Raw genomic sequence first — 20,951 nt, forward strand, 5'->3', positions numbered from 1 at the left:
CCCCAAGCAATGTAACCCAGAGATCTGCAAACGATGATCCCTAGGCCAAATGTGACTCACTGCTTAATTTCTAATGGCTCATGAGCTAAGAATGTTTTTTTTTTTAATCAATTTAATTTTATTTACAAGGCAGGGGGATGGGATGGGAGGAAGGGAGATAGAGTTCATCTGCTGGTTTACTTTCCAAGTGCATGCAATGGCTGAGAGCCAGGCCGCAGTGAGGAGCCAGGAATTCCATGCAGGTCTCCCATGTGTGTGGCAGGGAGAGACATTTTCTGCTGCTTCTCCGGGAATGCATTAGCAGGAAGCTGGATTGAAAGTGGGGGAGCCTGATTAGGAACCCAGTCACTCCGACATACGATGCTGGTGTCCCATTGGTGTCAAACGCTTGCCTCGGGTGGTTGTTATATTTTTAAATGGTTGAAAAACCGTGAATAGTCATATATTGTGACATGTGAAAATGATGTGGGATTCAAACTTGCATGTCCATAAAAATGTTTCATTGGAACACAGCCATATGCTTACTGTCTGTGACTGCAGTTTGAGCTACAATGGCAGAGTTGAGTAGTTGTGAAAGAGATCACATGGCCCACAAAGCCTAAAGTACTTACTCTCTGGGCCTTAAGAGAGTAGTTTGCTGACCGTGCTTAGCTTAAAAGATGATGCCGGGGCTGGTGCCATGGCTCACTTGGTTAATCCTCTGCCTGCAGCACCAGCATCCCATATGGGCACTGGGTTCTAGTCCCAGTTGCTCCTCTTCCAGTCCAGCTCTCTGCTGTGGCCCAGGAGTGCAGTGGAGGATGGCCCAAGTGCTTGGGCCCTGCACCCGCATGGGAGACCAGGAGGAAGCACCTGGCTCCTGGCTTCGGATCGGCACCGTGGCTGCCATTTGGGGAGTGAACCAACGGAAGGAAGACCTTTCTCTCTGTCTCTCTCTCTCTGTCTATAACTCTACCTGTCAAAAAAAAAATTAAAAAAAAAGATGATGCCTACAGAAATTATACCCAAATACATACCCCTGGAAGTCTCTCCTTTTCCCATTCTCATATCTGCCCCAGAGTTCTGGTCTTGTACTGGGCTCCCGCCCTGCTTTCACCACCGTCCGCCCTTCTTATAAGCAAAGCTAACTTCCAGAGAAACAGCTTGGAGACTGCACCTGCTGTGTGAGGCTTCCCACCGCGTACCAGATACAGCCTGCGGTGTCCAGCCCGGCACTGGAGGTCCCCGGTGACCGCACCACAGCTGCCCTGTCCTGCACTTCACTCACGCTCGCTCTCTGCTGCGGGCCTAGGCTCAGGTACTGTTTCCGCCTCTGGGACTGTGTCCTGCCCATCTCTGGAGCTGGTTACCGCCAAGGTCTCCTTGCTCTAAAAGCCTGTCGCAGCTCTTCCCCGGGGATGGCCTGTTCCCTCTGCGGGATTCCACCACCTATGTACCTTGGCTTTTTATCTCACACTCTTACAGTATTGGTGTGTACACACACCCCGTCGGGGTCCGCGTTCCTCTGAGAAGTGATCAGGCGCAGCAGCTGTGTTGTATGTTATCAGGCTCCCAGGAGGAGTCCTGCACAAAATGAAATTTTGTAAAATTTTTGCAAAATTCCTAATGGGAGGCTGGGACTGTGAATTCTTCTAATGCCCAAGAATCGCCTGTATTTTAAGCACAGACGCCACTGAACTCGTTTAAGGCTCCCTAGTGCCAATGACGTCTTCCAGGGGGTCGCGCACCTGCGGATCGCGGTCTGAGTACCAGAGGTTTATCCGCAAACACGTGGGTGACCAGCGCTTTCCTCCCGGCCCCGCCTCTGTCCACCGTGATTGGCGGACCAATCGTTCCAATCAGCCCTCCCGCCTCTTTCAGCAGTAGCCAATCACAGGCCTCAAGCGCCTCCTGACTACTAGACACTGTTTACTAACAGATAGAAGCTGGGGAATAAGGGGTGTGACCGTTCTGGGGAGGTCAGGGAAGAGAGTGTCTCGGCTGCGCGTGCGCACCCAAGGAAGTGGGCGGGGCAGAACCTCGGTTCTCACCAATCGGAGCGGCCGCGCTCCTCCCTCTCCTGCCTCCCCGCCAGGCAACAACAATTCGAGGAGCGGGGCGGGGCTGCTCGTGAAACGTCAGAGCGGCTTGCCCAATGGGAGCCGGCGTTGGCAGACGCGCGCGCCCGGCGCCCAATAGGCGCTGGCGGGCCGAGTGGCTCCTCGACCGTGCTGGCTGTGGGCGGAGCGGCCCGGCGGAGGAGGCGGTGGAGCCGGGGGCCGCTTGGTTGCGCGGTACTAGCGGTGCCCGCCGAAGGGGGAGGAGGCGGAGGAGCGAGCCGTGCGGCCAGAGCGGGAAACAGACTGGTCTCGGCGTCCGAGTTCCGAAGCCGCCGCGCGCCGGCTGCCGGGGCCGCCGCAGGGGTCGTGAGGGGACGGGGGGCCGCTGTCTGCCGCGCTCCTCCTCGGGGCGCCCCGTGGGCTCGGAGAGAGGAGAAGATGGAGGAGACGGGCGGCAGCGGCGACGGCGCCGCGGGCACCAGCGGGGACGGCGGCGGCGCGGGGCAGCGGCTCCTCACAGTCAAGCACGAGCTGCGGACGGGTGAGCGACCCCGCCCTCTGCCGGCCGGGCCGGGGAGGGGGCGCGCAGGGCCTGGGCCTGGCGGGCGCCCGGGGGTCTCGGGCGGCGGCCGCCCAAAGTTTTGCCGACCCCGCGACGAGCGCCGGTCTCCGGGGCTGGCGTGGCTGCGCCGGCCGCGCAGGTGACAGCCGCGTCGCCGCACGCTGCCGGGGGCGAGAGCTGCGCCGGCCGGGGTCGCAGGGACCCCGCTCCTGCAGCGCGCCGCCGGCCTGCAGGCGGGTCCCGGCGGGGCCGGGCGCTCGGGGAGCCCGTCCGCGAGTGATGGGGAGGGCTTGCTCTGACCGGCCAGCGGCGCGAGATACCGCACTTGGCCTTGAATTTCCGCCAGAGGTCTCTGGAGACGCACATCCGAAGCGCTTGCGTTCGGCCGTCCGAGACCCCAGACTCGCCCCGAGCGGCCCACCTGCTAAATGCTGGCCGGGCGGGTCCGGCTTGTTGGTTGTGGAGAATGGCCAGTGTGGACCCAGCCATCCGGTTCGGGTTTCGTCTCTGTGGAGCCCCGGTGACACTCGAGCGTGTCGGAGCAGACCGTGCCTGCCAACGACTCGGTCGGCAGTATTGTTTAAAATACCGGCCCCGGCCCCACTGGCGTTTTGGGATCGCCTTCCCCGGGTTGGGGTGGGCGCCTCGCACACCTTGTCTCTGTTTTGAACGGAGTGTAAAGTTAGTCCGAGGCCGGTTCTTCCAGTTCTTGTTCCGTCTGCTGAGATGGCCAGGTAGCGTTTCACCGGTGCCCTCGTGGTCCCTTGATGTAAGAGATGTCGGAGTCCTGCTGGCGTTTTTACACCGTGTCCGTGCGGTCCTCTGTGCAGCTGTCGTACGTCTGGAGTCGGTCACTCCGTATTTTTTAGTTCCTAACGTGCCCTGTGTAGGTTCCGTGTTTCTCTCTCAAAAGCCAATGGATGTTCTCAAAGGGACCTTAAATCTTTTACCAGTCTGCATTTACCCGGTCTGCAATTATACTGATATCTGATCTGTGCCAGGCCCGGGCTCAGGTGCTTTCTGGTTTGAAGATGTTGGGTTTTTTTCGTGTCTTACATAATGATTCACTGATTTATGTATGTAGGGTTGTTCAGCAGCAGCCTTCGAGTCAAATGCTCCTTAGTCACTGACCGTGGCGCAGTGAGCCGCGTTTTGCTAAATGACCAAGGAGCAAACTACTTGTTACTGGGAGTCAACCAACTGTACAGTTTCTGAATTTTGCAAACAATGCTGGCTTTAGAGAAAACAATGAGTACTGCTGTATTCCCCTCCTCTACTCACAGAGTGAATCATCAGCTTCAAGTTTGCATTTTGGAAATTTTTCTGATAGATGATGAGATTATACTGACTTCGTGAGCACTGTTAACTAACGGTGAAGGGAAGTGAGTAGTGATCTTGATTTATAACTGTTGAACACTGGAGTGACTGACCGGATACGGTGGTGAAAAACATTGTGAAAATATAACTTGCAAGAATCACCCATCTTCAGCCAACTGCATTCCTGTCAGCCCAGGACGCTATAATAGGCACCAGGGTAATTTGATCTGATACAGTCCCTTCTCAGAATGGGGACGGGCATCTAGGCAGTGGGTAACTGCCCGTTTGTGCAGAACCCTGTATGGTGTTCCATAGGGTGAAGGCAAGAAGCAGTGCGAGCCACGTGTGAGGACATGGAAGCAGCTCCAGTTGGGTAAACCCAGCAGCATGGCATACCTGGGCATGGAGCTGGAAGACGTAATTCTAAGTCCCAGCCCTGACACTTGCTAGATATGTGGATGCAAGCAAGTCACCTCGTCTCCTGAGAGCCACTTTCACCTACAGAATGGGAGCATGGAAGGAGACGCTTGGAGCCTGTGGAGAAGGGTGCTTGACATGTTGAAGGCGTCCAGCGCGTGTTGATTGAACGTACATCTAAAAATCAGGCCATGGGGGCCAGGGCTGTGGCATAGCGGGTAAAGCCGCCACCTGCAGTGCCAGTATCCTATATGGGTGCCAGTTCTAGTCCCAGCCACTCCACTTCCAATCCAGCTCTCTGCTGTGGCTGGGAAAAGAAGCAGAAGATGTGCCTGTACCCTCACAGGAGACCCAGAAGAAGCTCCTGGCTCCTGGCTTTGGATCCACGCAGCTCCAGTTTTAGTGGCCAATTGGGAGTGAACCAGTGGATGGAAGACCTCTCTCTCTCTCCTTTCTTCTCTCTGTGTAACTCTGACTTTCAAATAAATAAGTAAAATCTTAAAAAAAAAAAAAAATCAGGCCACAGCAGTGTCTTTAAATTGTGTGAGTTAATCCAGCGTAATTGGAAAGCAGATCAGTCACCTGGTACCTAGCCTGTGTCACATCGCCTGGCTGTCACCCTGTTTGTGCCTGTCCTGCCTCTCAAGTGCAGTGTAGACTCCTTGTTGTCCTTGGTGTTGCCTCTCAGCCTGTGCATGTGTCCTTGGCGACCTCCAACACTCGGCACTGTAGTAACTCACTTGTCTGCGCCCGACTGTAAGGTCCCGAGGGCAAACGCCACGTCCTTCCTCTCCTGCAGCCATGGCGTATGGTCAGGGCTCGAGTATTTGTTGAATGAATTCATCAAGTGGGTGAGAATACAGGAGCAAGTCTAGTGAGGATGTTAAGTTGTTGATGGACTGATGACAGTTGCTACAAAAACTGGAGAATGGAGGACTGGTGCTGTGGCATAGTAGGCTAAGCCTCTGCCCATGGTGCCTGCACCCCATATGGGCACCAGTTCACGTCCCGGCTGCTCCTCTTCTAATCCAGCTCTCTGCTATGGCCTGGGGAAGCAGCAGAAGATGGCCCAGGTGCTTGGGCCCCTGCACCAACGTGGGAGACCGGAAGAAGCTTCTGGCTCCTGGCTTCGGATCAGCCTGGCTCCAACTTTTGCAGCCATTTGGGGATTGAACCAGCAGATGGAAGACCTTTCTCTCCGTCTCTGCCTCTCTCTCTAACTCTACGTCTCAAATAGATAAATATTTAGAAAAAGAAATGCAGGTCAATGTCGCATACATTTCTTGAGCACTTTGTTTTCTAGCTTCTGTGGGACCCAGTAGTACCAAAAATAACTAAGAAAGTGTCCTGCCCTGTGGCAGTAGGGGAAGAGTTGTGTGAGGCAGTAATTGGGATATATGGCCGTAGGTCTAATAGCGCACAAAGTATAAAGGTAGCAGAGAAGGGATTGGGTCTTTTAGCTTTCAGATAATCGATCTGACTCTCTGTTACACAGCAATGAGAAAAGGGAAATATTATTGGAAGGATGGTAGGTCATTTGACTCACTCTATTCAGTGTTTGTTAACTCTTCAGTTCTGGGTACTGGTTTAGATGCTGGAGTTACAAGGCCTACATCTCTGCTGGAAGGGCCAGGTTCCATCAGGAACTACTGCGACCAGAGACTGCGGTGGTCTGTCCCCGCTCCTGTATCCCTGCGTGTCTCGATGTGATGGATTCTTCACTGTGGTCCAGTTGCTGGGTGATGGGTTCATTCTTTTCCACTGCTGTGCAAATGTTCCCACATGCTGCAGAGACCCCAAGTTCTACATGATATAGCTTCAGATACTAGAAGGACTGCATTTTTTCTTTCTTCTCAGCATCATTTATAAAAATCTTGAGGAAGAACTCTTTGGGCCTGGGTTTGGACAGGAGTCTACTTTTGGATCACTCAGCTGAGGCCAGGGGAAGGGATCATGTTCTACTAACATCTCAGCAACTCCGATAAATGCATGGTTGGGGCTCATCTCAACCCTTAGAAGTGAAAGAGTTGCTGGGAAGGTATTTCCTTAGACGCTGGTCATTAAAATAGAGAGCCTGACACCAAGGAGAGAGTGGAACAAGGTTATCTACCTAAACCCTAGCGGCTTAAAGTAGTGTGGTTTCTGTGGGTCTGAAATTTGGGTGTTGTTTAGCTCGGTGCTTCTGGCCCAGGGATCCTCGTGAGGTTGTGGTGAGGAGGCTGGCGAGGACTGCGTTCACTTGAAGACGTGTCACTCGTGTCTTCCGGCGGGATGCACTCATTCCTTGGCCTGGGGACTGCTCCACAGGGCTGCTGATTGTCCTCATCTCAGGGCAGTTGGTTTCCCAAGGACAAGTGATCCAAGAGAGAGAGCAAGGTGACAGCATGGTCTTTTTTGGTTAAACAACTTTATTGAGATATAACTTAAGTACCACACAACCCACGTGCTTTAAGCATACAGTTCAACAAATTTTAGATTTATAGAAATAATCATCACTACAATCTAATTGTACTTATACCATTTTTAAACTTAATGCATTTTTCCAAAGTATTTCTGAGAGAGAGAGAGAGAGAGAGAGAGAGGGAGAGGAAACTGCCATCCATTGGTTCACTTCTCAAACATCCGCAGTGACCAGGGCTGGGCTTGGACAAAGCTGTGAGGCGTAACCTCAATGCAGATCTCCTAGGTGGTTGTCAGGAACCAAGTCACTTGGGCCACCACCGCCTCCCAGGGACTGCACTAACAGGAAGCTGGAGTCAGGTGCAAGGGCCAGGTGTCAGTCCTGGGCACTCTGATACGGGGCATGGTGTCTTTTTTTTTTTTGACAGGCAGAGTGGATAGTGAGAGAGAGAGACAGAGAGAAAGGTCTTCCTTTTTGCCGTTGGTTCACCCTCCAGTGGCCGCTGCGGCCGGCGCATCGTGCTGATCCGAAGCCAGGAGCCAGGTACTTCTCCTGGTCTCCCATGCAGGTGCAGGGCCCAAGGACTTGGGCCATCCTCCACTGCCTTCCCTGGGCCATAGCAGAGAGCTGGCCTAGAAGAGGGGCAACAGGGATAGAATCGGGCGCCCCAACCGGGACTAGAACCTGGTGTGCCGGCCCGCAAGGCTGAGGATTAGCCTGTTAAGCCACGGCGCCGGCTGCATGGTGTCTTAACTGGTGGCTTAGCCATTAGGCCAAAGGCTTGCCCCTGCAGTCTAATTTTAGAACATTTCCATCAGCCTTAGAAGAAAACTCGTGTCCATTTACATCCGTGCCTTTATTCCCACAACCCAACCCCAGCCCTGGGCAACCACTAGTTTTTATTTTCTCTCCCTCCATATTTGCCTACTGTAAAATTTCAGGTCGTATAATTATACAGTTGTAGTCTTGTGACTGACTTCTTTGAACATCTCTTAGTCTCTTTGTTTTCTTTTGCTGGCAGATTGTTATTCGTTGTATCAATTGTGTTGTGTCCCTCAGTTGATTGACATTTGGGTTGTTTCCCTTTTGGCTGTATGAACAGTGCTGCTGAGCACTTTGTGGCCCGGTGTTTGTGCGGACCTGTGTTTCCTTTTTCTCTTAGGTATTTATCACAGTAAAGTGCCTGGATCACGTGTTGTGTCTATGTTTAACTCTGTAACAAACTGCCAAACTGTTTCTCCCAGTGACTGTACCTGTTCCCCAGTGGCCTGGGAAGGCTTCGTCTTCGGAACAGCCAGCACTGGCCACATTTTGCTTGTGTTCATCCTAAGAGCTGTGAAGTGGTGTTTCACTGTGGTTTTTCCATTTGTGTTGCACTAAAGACCTTGAGTGTCTTTTCACACACTTACTAGCAGTTCCCTGTGTATTTGTAGAAAGGTCTGTTCAGACCCTGTGGTCATTTTTTTAATTGCCTAATTTTTGAAAATTATTGAGGTGTGGGAATTCCTAAGTGTACTCAGGACATAAGTCCCTTATCAGCACATGATTTGCAAATATTCCCCCCAACACAAAAGTTTTGTTTTTATTTTTTTTAAATGTCCTGAGAAGCACAGAAGTGCAATTCAGCTTTCATCTCCTCCCCCCTTTTATTGGCTTGTGTTGTATCTCTGAAATCACCGACTAACGCAGTGTCGTAACGATCAGCGCCTCTGCTTTCTCCTGAGAGTTTTATAATTTTAGCTGTTACATTTAGATCTTTGATGCATTTAGAGTTAATTTTGCGTAGGCTGTGAGGTAGTGATCTGGATTCATTCTTTTGCATATCCAGTTGTCCAAGCACCATTTGTTGGAAACTAGATTCTTATCCCATTTTATTGTTTTGCACCCATGTATGCATTTATTTATTTCAGACTCTCAGTTCTGTTCTACTGATCCCCCTCCCTCCCTATGCCAGTACCACACTAACTGGACTCCTGCAGCTTTTTAGTAAGTTTTCAAATTAGGAAGAATAACTCTTCCAACTTGGTCTTCATTTTCAAGATTTTTTTAGTTATTCTGGGTCCCTTGAGTTGACATGAATTTTAGGATGGACTTGTTGATTTCTGCAAAGAAGCCAGGTGGTAGAATTCTGATAGGGATTGCATTGATTTGTAGATCAGCTTTGGGAGGGTTGGTATCTTTCTACTTCTTTAGATCTTTTTTCATTTCTCTCAAAGGTGTTTCATGGTTTTCAGAGTATAAGTTGAACTTCTTTTGCTAAATTTATTCAGAAGTATTTTTTCTTTATGATGCTATTATAAAAAGAAGTTTAAATTTTTATTTTTGGGTTATTCATTATGTCTAGAGACAGATTATTTTTGTATAGTGAACTTGGCTGTATTAGTTTAATAGTTCTGATGGTTTTTTAGTGGATGCCTTGGAGTTTTCTATTAACAAAGTCATGTCATTTCTGAACAGTGATAGTTCTACTTCTTCCTTTCCAATCTGGATGCCTTTTGTTTCATTTTCTTGTATAGTTTCCCTGGCTAGAGCCTTCAGTGCAGTGTTCAAGAGCAAAAGAAGGAAGACATCCTTTGTCATGTTCCTGATGTCAGGGGCAAGAGTTTAGTCTTCAGCCACTAAGTGCTTGTTGAGCTGTGGGTTTTCATAGATGTCCTGTAACAGGTTAAGGGAGTTCCCTTTTATTCCTGATTTGGGTACTTTTCTAAATTATGAGGATATTGCATTTTATCACGTGCTTTTCCTGCATCTACTGAGATGATTGTTTTTGTTCTAGTGTTATTTTTATTACATTAATTTTGGGGTGTTAATCCAACCTTGCCTACCTGGGATAAATCCCACTGGGCCATGTTATCTAGGGTACTTACTACCATAAGGCTGGTGTTCTGGGAATTTCTGTGGGAATTCTGGTACAAACAGAAGTCAAGAGTAGTGATTTACTTTTAAAAATCATTCTTTCTCACCAAAGGATACGTGTAGAAGCCCATTGAAAAAGAACATTTCTGGGGCTAGTGCTGTGTTAAGCTTCCACCTGGGCGTGGGTTCGAGTCCTGGCTGTTCACTTCCAATCCAGCTTTCTGCTATGGCCTGGGAAGACAGTGGAAGCTGGCCCCAGTGCTTGGGCCCTTGTACCCCTGTGGGAGACCTGGGAAGAAGCTCCTGGCTTCAGATCAGCCCAGCTGGATCAGCCCAGCCATTGCTGCCATCTGGGGAGTGAATCAGCAGAAGGCAGACCTCTCTCTCTGTAACTCTGCTTGCATATGTATATATACAAGTTATCATCTATCTATCTATCTAACTTGTAATTAGCTCTTTAGGAGCATATAACTATTACCTACAGTCAAATACATCGAAAGACTTCAGTCAATCCTTGTGATCTTGAGTATAATACAGCTTTACTTCTTATAAACTATATGAGTGTAAATAAATACTTGTGTATATATGCAAGTGTGTGTTTTTTATAGTACTTGTCCCTTTTTTCAAACTTTGCTCATTTTGAGAAGAGTAGGTTTTATAGGCTGCATCAGAAGGTAAGAGCTCAGATCTTATAAGAAAAACCCTTTTCACTTTCCCATGAGGTTTAGAGATTAAGAAAATGATCCCTTGAGGAGCAGAAGTTGGTATCTCAGCTTTCAAGTCCAGGGCGATTCAAGTATATTTCAGATAGATAATCTGTAAGGGGGAACCTCAAGTGGTAATGTTGTAGCAAATGTTGTAGCAGAACCAAATTAACTTGTATTGCACAGCAAGGAAGTATGTTGAAACCTCAGCTTCCTGGCGACAAGTGGTTGGATGAGCAGGATAGAATTCTCCCTGAGAAAGAGAAGCTGACACTTGCTGAACACTCCTCTAGGGAAAAGCTAGCATAACGGCCTCATGTGTTGGTTGCAGCTTCACGATGAAGTACATTGTGGGGAGATGTCAGTTCCAAAATGCAGTTGTTATAGTTATCTCCTTTGGGCTCCCGTAATGATTTACAGATCCATCTATGCACCTCAAAGGTGTGATCACATCTACATTGCGTCTTGTTTGTCAAGGAAGATGAATATGGTCTAAAATAGAATCTTGCCCTCACTGTGTGTGTTTCTAGCAATGTCCCTCTTGGTTCATACATAGCTCTTTCTCCAAAAAACCAGGTGAGTTCTCTGGATTTTATATATTCCTAAAGTTGTGAGTGAGCTGACTCATCTGTCTGTCTTTCTATCTTTCTCTCTCTCTCTCTTTTTTTCAATATTCATTAGATGTCCTCCCTTGTGACTATAGGGAGAGAAAGCTCTTTTAGGACAGTACTTGGTATTGCAGGGATTTTATTCTACACTCAAGTGTTTGTGTAGTTGTGGCTTTTTATTTAATCAGTGTGTTCTTGACAGAAAATTGTGTAAATATTTTTGTATATCAGATTATTTGCAGTGTAGAAAGTGAACCTGGTACTTGCAAGAATTCTGCCATTAAGCCTTGTATTTAAACACTTTTTTGATTAAAATTTCCATTTGTGGCTCTCACTGTTCCCTTGTAGATATGCCATCCTTACAATTTGGGTAGCTGCACACAGGTACATGAGGGAGACTTGGTGGTAGACTGAATAGTGACCCGTGACCCCCACCATCCCCGGAGCCCTGTGAATATGTCGCACATTACCGCAGATGTGCTTAAGCACCCAGAGGCAGGGAGACTATCTCGGGTTACACAGGTGGGCCCGGTGTCACCAGTGGGTCCTTCCTTGTGAGACGGGGCCAGAGGAGGAGATGTGAAGACAGAAGCAGAGGCAGAGAAAGAGGAGCTGTGGCAAGGAAACAGCAGAGTGATGGCACCGAGGGAAGAGGCTGGCCCAGGGCTAAGGAATGGGGCAGCCTGCAGAGGCTGGGGACAGATTTCCCCCTGGAGTGTCCACCAGGAGCACAGCTCTGCTTGATTTTAGCTGCCCAAGATGCAACTTCAGACTTAGGATCGCCGAAACTGTAAGAAAATACGTTTGTGTTGTGTGTAAGCCATCAAGTTTATGTTCATTTTATAGCAGCGAGAGGGAACTAGTACATCCTGTTTCCGATTGAGGAGTCCTAGCATCTGTGACCGAGCCACGGCAGAGTGGGAAGCAGTCACCTCGTTAGCAGCTCTCCTGGTAGGAGATGGGGGTCCTCCCCATGGAGTCCCCGAGGAGCCGCACGGCTGTGCTTGACCAGCTGTTTTGTTTTCACAGGGACGCTCTGGAGTGGGTCTCTGAGCAGTCATCTTCCACCAGGGCAGGCACGAGAAGGCTTCACATCTCAGGCCCACAACCACGGGAAATTGGGTCTGGCTGCGTCTTGAGCCACTTGTGCTGTTATTCTTGTTATTTTTCTTTCTTATGCTTTAATTCATCCTTGTAATCTGCCTTAAATATTTTCTGGACCAAGGCAGGAACAAGGTAAACATGTAATTAAATGAGTATATTTGTGTGTAAGCATATGTAAACGTAAGTAATATGGAAACTATGGGAAGATACTCTACTTTTTGTCCAGTATTTGACTTCTTAAATAAAATCTTTGTCCTGTGGTATGCATGTGATCTTTGTTTTTCTCCTAACAAGAAAAAAGCGAGGGCTGTGATTAGTTGATAGCCCTTCTCCTCTTTATACATGATGATAAATCAGTCAAGCCAGGCACACCACTGGATCCTAGCGGCGTGAAGGCAGAGACTGAGCAGGCCTGCGTTGGCCCAGGCAGTTTCCCACACTCGTGGACTGTCCCATCCTCAACTGGCCGGGCAGTGTGGTCAGCTGAAGCACTCTCTGCTCTGACCACATCAATAATCTGTACCGGGAACGCCTGTTTTCCCTAAAGGAAAAATGATTTAAAGTATGTAGCAAGGATAATGTCATACTTTGTATCGGAACATTCAGAGTGTGTTTGCACTGACCCACTCCCGTGACCTGTAGACTTGGGTCGGTTGTTGTTAAGGAAACATGATTGGTGCTAAAATGGGAACAAATCTAACGAGGCCACACACGATTCAAACTCCTAACTTTTGACCTAATTTTGCCATGTATCGGTTGGGCCCAACAGCTACAGTTTTGTTCGTCTGTTAAGGATTTAATGGATTTTGGCTGTGCCTCCCATTGTCGTAGTTGGGTTTTTGTAGGGAGCATATTGGGGATAGCTCTTGCCATCATTGAATAATACCTAAGAGAGAGACCTTAAATATGTGTCACCCAAATCTCTGGTGATTGCAGCTGGGGTGGTCCCTGTGAAGGTGCTCAGGGCTCAGTGGGAGAGCTTGGCCTTGAGTGCCATGAACTAATAATAAGTGTCAATAATAATTATTAATAATAAATTAGTTCATGATAATAAATAATAATAATAGCACTAGTAATAAGTGCCATAACTAATAACAGTGCCATTAACGAATTGAGTGAGGACTGCGGGCAGATGTCTGAAGCACGGTGCCCTAAGCCGAGACCCTGGCTGCCATGGGGTGAAGAGTGCAGAGGACAAAGCATTTCTTTCTTTCTTTTTTTTTTTTAAAGATTTATTTATTTATTTGAAAGAGTTACAGAGAGGCAGAGGTGGGGTGGGGGAGAGATATCTTCCACCTGCTGGTTCACTCCCCAAATGGCTGCAACAGCCGGAGCTGCGCTGATCCAAAGCCCGGAGCCATGAGCCAGGAGCTTCCTCTGGGTCTCCCACGTGGGTGCAGGGGCCCAAGGACTTGGGCTGTCTTCTTCTGCTTTCCCAGGCCACAGCAGAGAGCTGGATCGGAAGTGGAGCATTTGGGACTTGAACTGGCACCCATATGGGATGCTGGCACTGCAGACAGTGGCTTTACCTGCTACGCCCCAGTGCCAGCCCAGGACAAAGCATTTCTGCCAAAAGAAGCATCCCAGATGGTCCTGCGTCGTGCAGTGGCTCGGCACACAGGGCTTCCTGCTAGAAAGGCCTCTGGCTTGAGCATCATAATGCTCAGAAAATGGGGCTGGAAAGGTAGCCAGGCCGTTTCACGCAGGCTTCTGCAGGTTACAGTAACGTGTGCAGGCAGTGAGCGCACTGGGACACCATGGAGTTTTAATTGGGGAGTGATGGGATTCAGTGTTTCATTTTGAGATGTGATTCTCATTGCTGTGAGGAGAATAGGAGGAAAGACTGCAAAAGGAGACTAGTTAAGATGCCATTGCAGGAGTTCAGATGGAATGGAGAGGTACAGATCAGGTCACAGTGGGGATTCAGCACAGTGAATGTATTTGAGATGTATTTGGGAGATAGTTCAGCGGATCTGGATGTATCAGTGCCGGGCTGTCTGGCTGGAGCAGGTGCTGTTAGTTGAAATGGTGCATTAGCTTTAGGTTGCTGTGTAAGAAGGAAATCACACTCAGAGTGGCTTGTAATGACTCCCACCCATTAGTTCAGGAGCTTAGACTTCTTCAAGGCCTGTCTGGGGTTTTTGCTCACTGCATACAAAGGCTAAAATCAAGGAGTTAGCCAGACTGAGTTCTTGTCCGGAGCTTCTGGGGAAAAGTCCACTTCCAAGCTCAGTTGGCAGCATTCAGTCCGTGTGGTGGTCAGTCTGAGGCTCCAGTGTCTGCGCTGGCTGTCCATCAGAGCTGCGCTCAGCTCCTAGGGGCCACCCCTCCATTTCAGACCAGTAGGAGCATCTGGAGTCCTTCTCGTGTTTTGACTGTCTTCTGACTTCCAGACTTTCTCTAACCTGTGGGCCCGGATTGAAGGAAGCTCATGTGATTAGTTGGGACTGCCTGGATAATTTTTCTGTCATGAGATCAACTTAATTACACATGCCAAATCCCCTTGTCTCGAGAGTGATAGCTCATTTTATTCACTCACTCAGGAGGAGATCATATAAAGGCTGGGATCATCGAGGTCATCCTAGAATTCTAATTGGAATTCACAGGTAGTGAGCCAGGGGAGATGCGTTTGGGGCCGGGGCGGGGGTGGGGGGGGGTGGGGGTGGGGGGGGTGGGCACAGAAAAGGTAAGATGCTGTTTTAACCAATCAAAGTGAGTTGGAGGTGCCCTTGACATCTTCTGAAGGACGAATCTGGTAATGGTAACCTAGGCAACGAAAGATTATTATGGGCTTTGTAGTCGGTGCTTTCGTCAGCTCATTGGATCCACACAGCTCCATGCAGTGAGTACTGTTGTTGTTATTCCAAATTAGAAGAGGAAACTGAGTCTCAGAGAAGTCAGGGTTGCCCAGGAGATAAGGAGAAGACTTGTTTTTGAGGCGGTTGCGGCCCCAAGGCCACTCTAAACCACTGTGCTTTATGTCATTGGGAGGTACCCGTCTGGAGCTTCAGAAGGAGGTCTCGAGTGCAGATAAGAATCCTGACGTCAGGACTGGTGCTGTGGTGTGGAAGGCTAAGCCTCCTCCTGCAGTGCTGGAGTGCATGCCATGTGAGCACTGGTTCGAATCCCGGCTGCTCCACTTCTGATCCAGCTCCCTGCTAATGCACCTGGGATAGCAGTAGAAGATGGCCCAAGTCCTTGGGCCCCTTGCATCCATGTGGGAGACCCGGAAGAAGCTCTTGGCTCCTGGCTTTAGCGCAGCCCTGGCTGTTGCGGTCATTTAGGGGGTGAACCAGCAGATGGATGATCTCTCCTCTCCTTCTCTATCTCTGCTTTTTAAATATAAATAAATCTTTTAAAAAGGATCTTGGCGTCATTGGCAGTGAGCTGGCACTGAAAGCCAAGTTTGCAGGTGAAATCACCTTCAATGAGGTTGTAGAGTGGAAGGAGAAGGAGAAGACTCAGAACCAAGCCCTGCAAAACTCCAAATGGAAGGAGAAGATAGAAAAGGACTTGAGAAAGGATCCAGAGGAGAAACATCCAGAAAGAAAAGTCGGAGAAGACCTGGGAAAGTTGTGGTGTTATGGAAACCAAGGGGCGAAGGTGCTTCAGGGGGCAGGGTGTGCTTGTATTTGAGTTACCACCTAGTAGCTTTATCAAGAGCAATTATGGAGGCATGTGGTGGGAGCAGCCAGACTGGAAAGGGTTGAGGAGTGAATGCAAATGAAGACCGCCTTTGAGAGACTTGGTACTGGAGGGGATTAAAGGGAGGGTTTAACTGGAGAGGAATATGGGGGTCTGTTAGGGTTTATTTATTTTAAAAGATTTATTTATTTGTTTGAAAGAGTTATACACAGACTGGAGAGGCAGAGAGAGAGAGAGAGAGAGAGAGAGATCGATCTTCCATCCGCTGGTTCACTTCCCAACTGGTTGCAACGGCCCATTCTACGCTGATCCAAAGCCAAGAGCCAGGAGCTTCTTCCAGGTCTCCTATGCAGGTTTAGGGGCCCAAGGACTTGGGCCATCTTCTACTGCTTTCTTAGGCTATAGCAGAGAGCTGGACTGGAAATGGAGCAGCTGGGACTCGAACTGGTGCCCATATGGAATGCTGTCACTGCAGACAGCAGCTTTACCCACTGTGACACAGCGCCAACCCCTATTTATTTATTTTAAAAGATTTTTATTTTATTCATTTGAAAGGCAGAGAGAGAGAGCGAGAGAGAGGTATCTTCATCTGCTGGTTCACTCCCCAAATGGCCACAATGGCTGGGACTGGACCAGGCTGAAGCCAAGAGCCAGGAGCTTCTTGCAGGTCTCCCATATGGATTCAGGGGCCCAAGTTCTTGGACGTGTTCCAGTGCTTTTCCCAGGTACATCAGCAGGAAACTGTATCGAAGTGGTGTAGCTGGGACTTGAACTGGCATTCATATGAGATGCAAGCATTGCAGATGAAGGTTTTACCCACTGCACTACCACACCGGCCCCAGGGAGGGTTTATTTTTTGTTTCCTTCTTTTAGGATGAGTGATGCTAAAACATTCTTAATTTCGTAAATATCACCAGCCTGTATCCATCACAGATTGAGAAATTGAAACTACCTGGGACAGTCCTTTAATGCAGGGGTTAAGTGCTGCTTGGGTGCCTGCATCTTCAGTTGGATGCCTGAGTTGTAGTTCCAGCTCTGCTTTTGATTCCAGCTTCCTTCCTGTGTGCACTCTGGGAGGCAGCAGGTGATGGCTCAAGTGGTTGGATCCCTGACACCCACATGGGAAGCCTGGGTTGAGCTCTTGGCTCCTGGCTTCTGCCTGGCCCAGCCTCAGCTGTTGCAGGCATCTGGGGAGTGAACTGGCAGATGGAAGACTGATCTCTTTCTGTCTGTCTCTGATGGGCCGGTTACTGATACCAGGATTCCTAGGAAGGGGATGGGAAGGAGTGCACATGGGGTGAGGGGAAGAGCAGCCTCTGATAAGAGAACTTCAGCAGAGAGGAGGGACAGGGACAGTTGCATTTGCCGATGTGGGGACAAGAAAAAATGGCGGTTTTGAGAGCATGAAGCTTTCTTCTCTGTGAGTGGTGAAGAAAAGAAATTCTTTATTCAAGAAGAAAAAAATAGCTTCATTGTTTCTAAAACTTGCTATTCTCATCTTTAAAAAAGAGTTCCTAGCTTCAGGAGGACACACAGAAAGCTGACAGATGCCCACGCTGCCGATGCAGGTGTGCAGAGTGCAGCAGGGCAACCCCCGGGAAGGGGCTCTGTCTGCACTCTCTGCCGGGGTCAGCTCCTCGAGCATGGGCTCTGGATAATGCCAGAAATTCTTAGGAAGCTTCATGTTCTGCTTTGTCTTTCTGAAGTGTTTTATATTTAGTTCGGTTCTTCTAAGTTAAATTTATTTGGTACACGTTTTGGGGCAAAAGGCTGTTTGTTACTGCTTTGTAAGCATTTGTTTTCTTATTGACTCCGCTTTCATATTGGCTCAGTCACGTAATTCCAGAGTCAGCTGGATAAGTAAACAGTGCTGTTTTATACGCCACAAGTACAGTGAGTCTTCAGGGTGAGTGACCCCGGCAGTAAGAGGAACGCGGGCAGCATCGTTTTAAAATACGCAGATATTAGATAAAACTTTGTTCTGCCTCCAGCAGAATGCCGTCCAGAGCCGTGGGCTGAGGCCCGACCACAAATCTCCACAGCGTCAGCATGGCTGACCACCTGGCCGTTGGAAGGAACCCGATGAGCCCGCTGCTTAGCTGGCACTGTATTCGTGTATTCACTGGAGTTAGGCTGATCGGACCCAACAGGCAGCAGCTGAGATTTTAGGTATCAGAGTAATGTGTGTGCGGTCAGCACTGGGCGGGGTGCCCCCTGAACTGGAGCCGAGCTGATAGACTGCCGTGGAAATAATTTCCCCCCCTTGCAGAAATTAAACTCACATTACAGAGGGAGGTTTCTCTCCTTGGGCAAACAGTTGTTACCTCTCGACTGAAACTAAATCAGTCCGAGAAGCTTATGTTTTGTCATCTTGAGTAAAAAAAGACAAGGTTTTTATAAGGAAAGCTATTTGATGGCCTTATTAGGTTGGTCCCAGTAAGTGAGATTCCGAATACCTGTTCCCCAGTTAGCGTTTGAGAAGCAGATCCAGATATAAAGATGACTGCGTCGGCGTCCGCTGGAGTTGTCCACTTCTTCAGCCACTTCATGTTTTCCTCCCCTTTCCTGGTCCCCACGCTCTCCTTCCCAAAACACACTGGAGTATTCTTGTCACGTAAAATGATCCAGCACTGGCGTTTAGCTTAGCACCCAAGGCACCAGATAAGACACTCACATCCCATATGGGAGAGGAACCTGTGTTTGATTCCTGGATTCAGCTTCCTACCAACAAAACCCTGGCAGGCAGCAGTGATGGCTCTCGCCTGTGTGAGAGACCGGGCTTGAGTTCCTGGCTTCCAGCTTTGCCCTGACCCAGCCCCTACCTGTGGACATTTGGGAAGTGAATCAGGGGATGGGAGCTCTCTCTTTGTATGTAAGTAGCTCTCTTGCTCTTTCTCTCTCTCCCTGACCTTCTAAATATTGCTTTCATTCCTTTCCACAAGCATTCCGTTTTTTTTTTTTTTTTGAAGAATGTTATTTTAAAAAATTATTATTTTTAAAATTTAGAGTTTCAGAGGGAGAGGGAGAGATCTTCCATCTGCTGGTTCACTCCAGGGTGGCCTCAAAGATCAGAGCTGGGCCAGGCTGAAGCCAGGAGCTTCTTCTGGGTCTCCCACATGGATGCAGAGACCTGAGCATTTGGGCCATTTTTCCACTGCTTTCCCAGGCGCATCAGCGGGGAGCTGGATCAGAAGTGGAGCGGCAAGGACACAAAGCAGCATCCGCATGGGATGCTGGCGTCACAGGTGGTGGCTTTACCCGCCAAGCCACGACACCGGCACCTCCACTAGCTTCCGAAGGAACAGCTTCTGCTTCTGTTCCTTTGCCTTGGCTGTGCTGTAACATCAGGCTTCTGCGTCAGTCTCACCGCGCGTGTGGGTCTTTCCTTATCCCTCTCTGACTTTCCAGTCAGCCATTCTCACTTGGATTCCTAACATCACCTCATTTTCCCAACCCAGTGGGTGGCCCCCATGGGAGTCTGATGTCCTTTCTCAGGAGCAGCGGGACCCGTGCTGCCAGGCTGTGCTCTGACCCCGGTGCCTGTTGTCCGCTGCCGCCCCTCCTTCCCACGTCATTGTCTCTCTACTCGTCTCAGAAATGCTGGTCGTCCAGAGCAGGCCCCTTTTCTTGTAGCCTTGCACTCTCTTCCTGGGAGACGAGCTGGTGTTGCGGCCTGAGCGAGCATCCGGATAACCCCCCGATTTCAGCTTCGCTCTTTCCTGAGTTCCTCGTCAGTGCCTTCCAAGAGCCCCCTGAGCAGGAGACATTTGGGCAGTCCGCAGAGAGCTCAGAGGCTCAGGTCCGGTGATGCCTCTGCCCTCCGCCGTCCGTGTTCTGTTTCGTGGCATCATCGTGCACTCCCACTGGACACACCCTGCACTTCGTCCCTCTCGTCCTCTGTCCCCTCTCAGTGGTGTGAATTATAGCTGAGAAGTCTCTGCCACATCTCCGAGTGTTGGCTCACTGTCTGCCCTACTGACAATATCCGTATTGAGCTGCGCTCCTTGGGTCTCTGCCAGCATCCTGCATGTCTTACGTGATTCTCACAGCACACCTGCTGCAATGGTATTGTTTCTGACACCGCTGGTACACAGCCTCACGACCTGTCTTGCTCTGGAGTCCAGCTGTGGCCGTGGCCAGCAGTTCTGTGTCAGCTTCAGCTCACTTTAGATCGATGGCATCCAGCTTCAAGCGTACATACTGCACAGTGTTCACTGTCTACTCCAGAACCTTCTCCTACTCTGAGGCCCGGGACCCTGGTGGAAGCACAGATGCCCATCCCAGCAGCATAAGGGTGTTAGTGGCCCAGGGCAGCCTTTACTCATAGCACGTGGGAGCAGGTGATAAATGCTTCTCTGTATCCCCCCTGGAGTGGAAACTTTCAGAGCCATTCCATAGTCCTCAGGAGGTCCAGGTCAGATCCATCGATGACGCAGGCCTCTTTGTATTGGCTTTTCCTTGTTCCCTATTTCAGTTTCCTCAATTCCTCCTTGCTTCACACTGGGATCACCTTCCAGTTAAACCACTGCAAGCACACCTGGAGTGGAGATGGGAGTGGCTCACTCGCGGGGGAAGGTGCAGCACAGGCCCCATTAGGGTGACCTGCGGGCAGCGCAGTGGCCGAGTCTCACCTTCAGGGGCTTGGCGTGAGCCTTGAATGGAAAGTGAAGAGCTGGGTTGTGCAGTAGCACTGGGACGTGAGTGGTGTGGGGACAGTGGCAGTTCTTCCCTGGGCTGACTGACTTAGCTTCGAAAACCGTGAAAGCCGCGGGTTAGCCAGTTATCAACGCAGGGCCCAGCGTGAACAGAGGGCCTCCGTGGCATCCTTTGGAAAGGTCCTCACTGATGTGGCCACAAAACTGATCATGCTGAAAATCAGGCCCAGGATTTAATCGCAAGGCGGGCAGAGCTGTATGCCTTCTGTGCTGGGTTTGTATCCTGGGTTAGCACTGGCCCCAGAGCCACTCTGAGTGAGATTCGGAAGGCAGAAGTGAAGTAGTGCCATGTTTCTCTTACACAGAGATGTTGGTCATGGCACTGGTGCAGCTGCAGCTCCCACACGTTGTTGCCAGTCTGCTGTGTTCCACCGTCGGCGTACAGCAGTGGCCAGGCCTGCCGCGCTGTCGTCCCCTGTTGGGTCCCCTCCCTCGGCTCCTGGGCCTCCTGGGCCGTGTGTGCAGCTTTTCTGCAGGTTCTCTGTGTCATCCAAGTGGGGGATGTGCAGTGGGGACTGTCGGACAGGGGCTCCTTGTCCTCTGGGTTCCGGGGACTCCAGTTTATCCTTGCTCCTTCGGCTTC

General features: G+C 49.8%; 1 protein-coding gene across 2 annotated transcripts in view; it reads left to right on the top strand.

The window, feature by feature from the left end:
• Positions 1-2,254: 2,254 nt before the first annotated feature.
• Positions 2,255-20,951, top strand: part of RPS6KA5 (ribosomal protein S6 kinase A5) — a 187,689-nt gene continuing 168,992 nt past the window's right edge. For both annotated transcript variants that reach the window (XM_062181509.1, XM_062181510.1), the window contains exon 1: positions 2,255-2,580. In XM_062181509.1, coding sequence (XP_062037493.1) covers positions 2,478-2,580 — 103 coding nt within the window. In that variant the 5' untranslated portion in view covers positions 2,255-2,477. The remainder of the gene's footprint in view (positions 2,581-20,951) is intronic.

The sequence above is a fragment of the Lepus europaeus genome, chromosome 22 (genome assembly GCF_033115175.1).
Source record: "Lepus europaeus isolate LE1 chromosome 22, mLepTim1.pri, whole genome shotgun sequence".
Taxonomy (NCBI): Eukaryota; Metazoa; Chordata; class Mammalia; order Lagomorpha; family Leporidae; genus Lepus; species Lepus europaeus.